Raw genomic sequence first — 7,925 nt, forward strand, 5'->3', positions numbered from 1 at the left:
AATACACGACTATTTATACTTAAAACGAGGTAAAAGACTGTACTTTACACACACATATATATATATACAAGAGAATAAGAGAAAAGAACAAGGGGGAAGGAAATACTAATACATTACAGTTATAAAGGCCCAAAAAATAACAAAACCCAAATTATTTAATTTCTGGATATTACCAAAGTTCTATTAAAAATTAAATAAAAATGATGTCCAATTGAAAAAAAAACATATTATATAAATTTTAAAGTTTGTAGTCTTCCCTGATGTAAGATGATAAGTTCTTATGCTCGAGGGCCATAGGAAAATAAGTTATGTCTGGATATCCCTCAGGTTTCGTCCAAGGTAGAATATTTTTTCCCACAAATTATTCCTTACCCTTTTTCAACACGAATTTACATAGCATCTCCATGTACTTTGTGATGGCGTAGAGAGGATAAAAAAAAAAAAAACCAAGATTTTTTGCAAAAAGAGAATATTTTCAAGCACCTTCCTGATTCAGATAGCTGCCGGATCCTCTTTTACCATATCATTTTTAGCATCTCTGGATATCATGGAATTAATTTATATAAAAGGTAAGAAAAACAAATTCATGGGTAATTATTCTTAGAGAAGGATCCTATGAAGAAAACTGACATATTAAAAAATGAACTACAAGGAGTTCCAATACCTTCAAAGAAGAGCACAAGTTATGTGACTAGACATTCAATTAAGGAATTTTTGGTCTTATTAAGGAGATATTTGGACTCAAATTGGAAATTTCTTAATATTTGTTGACTTTTTTATTTTCGAACAAAAATGGACCGTAGTACAAATTAAAAGTTTACCTCTACCGATGGGAGAAGAGTGTACCAAATCAACAACATACAAAAATATATGCAGTATAACATTCAATGGAAGAGCAAGGGATTTTTTTTTTTTTCAAATCTGTTTTACAAAAGGTAGTCGACTAAAATAAAAAGAAGGAATTTGACCATGGTGAGCGTTTGTGCATTTATCATTACTATTGGGATAATCTCGAAAATGAAAATGAGTTCCATCAACTATCACTTTCGTTCTTCCGAGTATCCCACTCCAAACACGCTGCTTCAATGATGATTTCTCATATTCAATATAAGCACCATAAAAAGTATTTGATTCTATTGTAATGGGTTCATTGAAGTAAATCCTTGTTGTTTCATATGCTGGGTCATATTTTATATCAAATTCTTTTGAAACTATCTCTCTTTTCACTCCAATTTGATTGACATTTTCCAGGTGAATACTTCCTGTTAATTTTGAACCTATTTCTGAAGGACAGTGTACTGCAAAAGCATGAACCTTGATGGGTTTATTAGCGGTAAATGTAATAGAGTGTTTGAGGGTGTCTAGATATTCCTTATCATGATGTTCAAATCTTTCACAGATTCGTATTCTGGGTTGAATAGAAAAGTTACATGATACACTTGAGATACTCTTGGAGATGTAATTCACAATATCAAGAATTTCTTCATTTTTAAGGAGTCTTGAAGGAATTACTTCATCCACGAATTGAGAAGAAGAGAGGATAGGGAATCGAATGGAGTAGAGAGCAGGTCCAAGGATCTCTCTCAAATCTCCCTTCATATCTACAGTCTGAGATGATGCCCAACATAGTGCGGTTTTTAAGACATCAACCTCATCCGCGTTAAGTCGATTAGATGATAAAATTTCATTTAGGACTTCATTGTCGTTAATCTTGAGAACAGAGTCAGGTAAGAGTGTTAGATTTGGAAGTGCTAAAATACTCTCCTTAATCCAAGGAACCAAATTAATGATACCATGTAATTTAGATTGATAAAAAAGATGGCAAAAGTCTTCATAAGGACTACCGTTCATGAAAGAAATGCACTTTTCCTTGAGAATGGATAAATCATACTTCTCTGCACAATACAGAAGAGGACACACGTCTTTAAGGCTCAAAATAGTCTCATTAGTGTAAATCCATCTCAACATATCCCTAAATCCAGAGGAGACACATCCGGAACATCAATCTCAATATCCTCCTTTTTTGATTCCTTAAAGTCTCCATTGAACATCCGTTCAAATACAGGGCTGGCAGATCCAAGAATACATTTATGGGCAGAAATCTTCTCAGGAGACACTCCTTTATTACCCCCAACCATAAAGGAAACATCTGAGAAAAGTCTTGACTCTAACAGATGTTTAATCCGGAGTGAAACTGTAGCTTTGGGATCTGAAATTCCAAAATGTGACATGCTTTTGAATTTGCCCTCAAGTCTTCAAGTTCTTACCACACCAACTCAAATTATTTTGTAACTGAGGTGTTTGTTCAGAAATGATGAAAAAAAAATTGTAGTATTCTTCTGACATGCTACATTTATTCTCTGTAAGTATTATTGTAGCCAGGAATTAATAGGATGCTAATGAAAAATATATATTCGATGGAGTTGGCTATACGTGAAACACACATTAACAGTATTTTTGGTTCTATTTTCTCTCTTGGACCTGAACTCCACCAAAAATTCTATTGTTAACTCTTCTTCACGACTCTGAAATCGGTTATCCTAAGCACTGAGTGGATATAATTATCATCTATCGTTATAATTTATTAGAACTCTTCTCATTCATTCTTCAATTCAAGGATATATTCTTGCACTTTGCAGCCGGTAAAACCCATTCTCAATTTTATTTGATATAGTATCCAAATAAAAGAATTCATCCGGCGCCGGTAAGACAGAACTTGTATCTAAAATCATAATGAATAACTAAGAAGATAATTAATGATTTATTTACGTTTTTAAAATATTAGGAGCTATAAATGATAGGAATTACCACAGTCAACAAATTTCTTAAGGTTATATTCATCTTTTTTACACAGGAATTGCTCATTAAGGAGTCTTATAAATTCGAAAGAGATATGCATACGGTATATTAACAAAGTAGAGGGCGCACCGATCATTTTTTCACAAGGGAATTATGTAGCTCTACCATATCATTCATTTTTAACACCGGTTCCTCTACAAATGTTTGATTATTGAATAATGAAACATTATTTGATTTGAATACTGAATTTGCCAAAGTTTCGCAAAAGTGTATTATATTTATTGAGTTTAACTTTTACATAAAGATCGTAGTCACATCACTGCCCAAAAGAGACCCAAACTGATTTTTTTTTTTTTTTCACAAATCACTGTTGCAATATTTCAGACTTCTTTTCACGCAATACTCTAAACATACTAACATTAAAGCTATGTGTATTTAATTTTGGTCAACTCTGCACTACTAAAATGTTTGGGCGAAATGTCCTTTTGTTAAAATATACATTCAGAAAAATGTCCTCTTTTAAAATTAATTTCTTCACATTATACTAACTGCGTTCAAACTTTTACAAAAGACTTAATGCACTTAAATAATATGCCAATCTATTTATCAGTAGAAATTAAAAGAAAGTTTACTTCATCAAATATGAAATATATGATGATTACAACCATGAGTTAGGGATTTGAATATAAATTGATTACATTATTCTTAAATTTTGAATAACCAATATGCTCACTTCCATCATTCATCAAATATTGAATCGAATTTTTTTTTCATTTAGATATTCAATAAACCAATTATTTGAATACGTAAAATATTATTCAGAAATGAATCCTAATCAAAGAGTCTTCAAAATCCCTCGAGGTTTTAATGCCTGAAAATGATTTAGTATTCTGTCAAAAACATATTAAATTCGTATAGTTTCTTTTTTTAATTAAATAATTGATTGAATATGTAAATTATTCATAAAATACTGTCAAATGTATTTTAATACTATATCTATGTATCTATATATAAAATGCAAATATGTGAGGATGGTTGTGTCCGGTAATCATAGCCAAACCAAAGAATAGATTTTGCTGTAATTTTTCATGTAGGCTCTTAAGGCTTAAGAAAAGGTTCTAGCATCAACTTTTTAAACTTAAAGGGCAAGGTGGTTTTCATATTACCATTTTTCTGAAAAACAAATGGCTATTTCATGTAAAACAGCAAATAATTCTTCAATTTTATTTCCATAAGAATTAATTTATGAATTTTTTTCAAAGAAATTTATGTTTTTGTAAATAGCTGTGGATTTTTTGGAATTTTCTTTGAAAGAAATAATTGTGAATAGCTACTCATGTTTGAAATTTTTTCGTGAATAAAGGGGTGCTGACCAATTTTTTGGTTCCGTATCCGTACTTCCGTACCATTAGACAAGGTTATTATGTGTCTGTTCCTCCACACTATTTTTTCAAATTATTATTCCGTGACACGTATATCTGTAAATGGGTACTGTACCAAATTATACACAAAACGAATGAAGATTGGTTTTACACATTCAAATAGAGCTCAAATGACAAGTACAATTATAAAAAAAATACAATTTAATTTTTTGCATTACCTTCTAATAAACAAAATATTAATTTGATAATAATACATATAATTAAGTAATAATAATAAATAAACTATTAATTAAATGTAAATATCCTGATGAGAAATGTTGAATAAAATAATGAAATATACTGTATAGTTATTTTATTTTGATTATAAGTTGATTACACTAAGTAATACCATGCTACAAATCAATTTAATTTTTTACATGAAATAGCCATTTGTTTTTCAGAAAAATGGTAATATGAAAACCACCTTGCCCTTTAAGTTTAAAAAGTTGATGCTAGAACCTTTTCTTGAGCCTTAAGAGCCTACATGAAAAATTACAGCAAAATCTATTCTTTGGTTTGGCTATGATTACCGGACACAACCATCCTCCCATATTTGCATTTTATATATAGATACATAGATATAGTATTAAAATACATTTGACAGTATTTTATGAATAATTTACATATTCAATCAATTATTTAATTAAAAAAAGAAACTATACGAATTTAATATGTATTTGACAGAATACTAAATCATTTTCAGGTATTAAAACCTCGAGGGATTTGGAAGACTCTTTGATTAGGATTCATTTCTCAATAATATTTTACGTATTCAAATAATTGGTTTATTGAATATCTAAATGAAAAAAAAATTCGATTCAATATTTGATGAATGATGGAAGTGAGCATATTGGTTATTCAAAATTTAAGAATAATGTAATCAATTTATATTCAAATCCCTAACTCATGGTTGTAATCATCATATATTTCATATTTGATGAAGTAAACTTTCTTTTAATTTCTACTGATAAATAGATTGGCATATTATTTAAGTGCATTAAGTCTTTTGTAAAAAGTTTGAACGCAGTTAGTATAATGTGAAGAAATTAATTTTAAAAGAGGACATTTTTCTGAATGTATATTTTAACAAAAGGACATTTCGCCCAAACATTTTAGTAGTGCAGAGTTGACCAAAATTAAATACACATAGCTTTAATGTTAGTATGTTTAGAGTATTGCGTGAAAAGAAGTCTGAAATATTGCAACAGTGATTTGTGAAAAAAAAAAAAATCAGTTTGGGTCTCTTTTGGGCAGTGATGTGACTACGATCTTTATGTAAAAGTTAAACTCAATAAATATAATACACTTTTGCGAAACTTTGGCAAATTCAGTATTCAAATCAAATAATGTTTCATTATTCAATAATCAAACATTTGTAGAGGAACCGGTGTTAAAAATGAATGATATGGTAGAGCTACATAATTCCCTTGTGAAAAAATGATCGGTGCGCCCTCTACTTTGTTAATATACCGTATGCATATCTCTTTCGAATTTATAAGACTCCTTAATGAGCAATTCCTGTGTAAAAAAGATGAATATAACCTTAAGAAATTTGTTGACTGTGGTAATTCCTATCATTTATAGCTCCTAATATTTTAAAAACGTAAATAAATCATTAATTATCTTCTTAGTTATTCATTATGATTTTAGATACAAGTTCTGTCTTACTGGCGCCTTATGAATTCTTTTATTTGGATACTATATCAAATAAAATTGAGAATGGGTTTTACCGGCTGCAAAGTGCAAGAATATATCCTTGAATTGAAGAATGAATGAGAAGAGTTCTAATAAATTATAACGATAGATGATAATTATATCCACTCAGTACTTAGGATAACCGATTTCAGAGTCGTGAAGAAGAGTTAACAATAGAATTTTTGGTGGAGTTCAGGTCCAAGAGAGAAAATAGAACCAAAAATACTGTTAATGTGTGTTTCACGTATAGCCAACTCCATCGAATATATATTTTTCATTAGCATCCTATTAATTCCTGGCTACAATAATACTTACAGAGAATAAATGTAGCATGTCAGAAGAATACTACAATTTTTTTTTTTTTTCATCATTTCTGAACAAACACCTCAGTTACAAAATAATTTGAGTTGGTGTGGTAAGAACTTGAAAACTTGAGGGCAAATTCAAAAGCATGTCACATTTTGGAATTTCAGATCCCAAAGCTACAGTTTCACTCCGGATTAAACATCTGTTAGAGTCAAGACTTTTCTCAGATGTTTCCTTTATGGTTGGGGGTAATAAAGGAGTGTCTCCTGAGAAGATTTCTGCCCATAAATGTATTCTTGGATCTGCCAGCCCTGTATTTGAACTGATGTTCAATGGAGACTTTAAGGAATCAAAAAAGGAGGATATTGAGATTGATGTTCCGGATGTGTCTCCCTCTGGATTTAGGGATATGTTGAGATGGATTTACACTAATGAGACTATTTTGAGCCTTAAAGACGTGTGTCCTCTTCTGTATTGTGCAGAGAAGTATGATTTATCCATTCTCAAGGAAAAGTGCATTTCTTTCATGAACGGTAGTCCTTATGAAGACTTTTGCCATCTTTTTTATCAATCTAAATTACATGGTATCATTAATTTGGTTCCTTGGATTAAGGAGAGTATTTTAGCACATCCAAATCTAACACTCTTACCTGACTCTGTTCTCAAGATTAACGACAATGAAGTCCTAAATGAAATTTTATCATCTAATCGACTTAACGCGGATGAGGTTGATGTCTTAAAAACTGCACTATGTTGGGCATCATCTCAGACTGTAGATATGAAGGGAGATTTGAGAGAGATCCTTGGACCTGCTCTCTACTCCATTCGATTCCCTATCCTCTCTTCTTCTCAATTCGTGGATGAAGTAATTCCTTCAAGACTCCTTAAAAATGAAGAAATTCTTGATATTGTGAATTACATCTCCAAGAGTATCTCAAGTGTATCATGTAACTTTTCTATTCAACCCAGAATACGAATCTGTGAAAGATTTGAACATCATGATAAGGAATATCTAGACACCCTCAAACACTCTATTACATTTACCGCTAATAAACCCATCAAGGTTCATGCTTTTGCAGTACAGTGTCCTTCAGAAATAGGGTCAAAATTAACAGGAAGTATTCACCTGGAAAAAGTCAATCAAATTGGAGTGGAAAGAGAGACAGTTTCAAAAGAATTTGATATAAAGTATGACCCAGCATATGAAACAACAAGGATTTACTTCAATGAACCCATTACAATAGAATCAAAGACTTATTATGCTGCTTCTATTGAATATGAGAAATCATCATTGAAGCAGCGTGTTTGGAGTGGGATACTCGGAAGAACGAAAGTGATAGTTGATGGAACTCATTTTCATTTTCGAGATTATCCCAATAGTAATGATAAATGCACAAACACTCACCAAGGTCAAATTACTTCTTTTTGTTTTAGTCGACTACCTTTTGTATAACAGATTTGAAAAAAAAAAAAATCCCTTGCTCCTCCATTGAATGTTATACTGCATATATTTTTGTATGTTGTTGATTTGGTACACTCTTCTCCCATCGGTAGAGGTAAACTTTTAATTTGTACTACGGTCCATTTTTGTTCGAAAATAAAAAGTCAACAAATATTAAGAAATTTCCAATTTGAGTCCAAATATCTCCTTAATAAGACCAAAAATTCCTTAATTGACTGTTTAGTCACATAACTTGTGCTCTT

At 30.9% G+C, this 7,925-nt stretch overlaps 2 protein-coding genes across 2 annotated transcripts; one reads left to right on the top strand and one right to left on the bottom strand.

Moving 5' to 3' along the window:
* Positions 1 to 915: 915 nt before the first annotated feature.
* Positions 916 to 2,231, bottom strand: LOC121132091 (BTB/POZ domain-containing protein 6-B-like). The gene is made up of 2 exons (XM_071894123.1): positions 1,967 to 2,231; positions 916 to 1,922 (listed from the first exon to the last, which is right to left on the bottom strand). Exons 1-2 carry the CDS (start codon positions 2,229 to 2,231, stop codon positions 916 to 918), a joined length of 1,272 nt encoding a protein of 423 aa, XP_071750224.1.
* A 4,080-nt stretch (positions 2,232 to 6,311) lies between these two features.
* On the top strand, positions 6,312 to 7,674 carry LOC121132092 (BTB/POZ domain-containing protein 3). Its single transcript, XM_040727541.2, has one exon. It carries the CDS (start codon positions 6,367 to 6,369, stop codon positions 7,672 to 7,674), a length of 1,308 nt encoding a protein of 435 aa, XP_040583475.1. The 5' UTR covers positions 6,312 to 6,366.
* Positions 7,675 to 7,925: the final 251 nt, after the last annotated feature.

Source organism: Lepeophtheirus salmonis, chromosome 1 (assembly GCF_016086655.4).
Source record: "Lepeophtheirus salmonis chromosome 1, UVic_Lsal_1.4, whole genome shotgun sequence".
NCBI classification, from domain to species: Eukaryota; Metazoa; Arthropoda; class Copepoda; order Siphonostomatoida; family Caligidae; genus Lepeophtheirus; species Lepeophtheirus salmonis.

Excerpts from the sequence above, each read along its gene's own strand:
- LOC121132091 (XM_071894123.1), bottom strand. The coding sequence starts at position 2,231 with ATGTCACATTTTGGAATTTCAGATCCCAAAGCTACAGTTTCACTCCGG. Across the intron at positions 1,923-1,966 it reads TCCTCTGGATTTAGGGATAT|ACGTGTGTCCTCTTCTGTAT; the intron begins GTTGAGATGGAT and ends TGAGCCTTAAAG.
- LOC121132092 (XM_040727541.2), top strand. The coding sequence starts at position 6,367 with ATGTCACATTTTGGAATTTCAGATCCCAAAGCTACAGTTTCACTCCGG.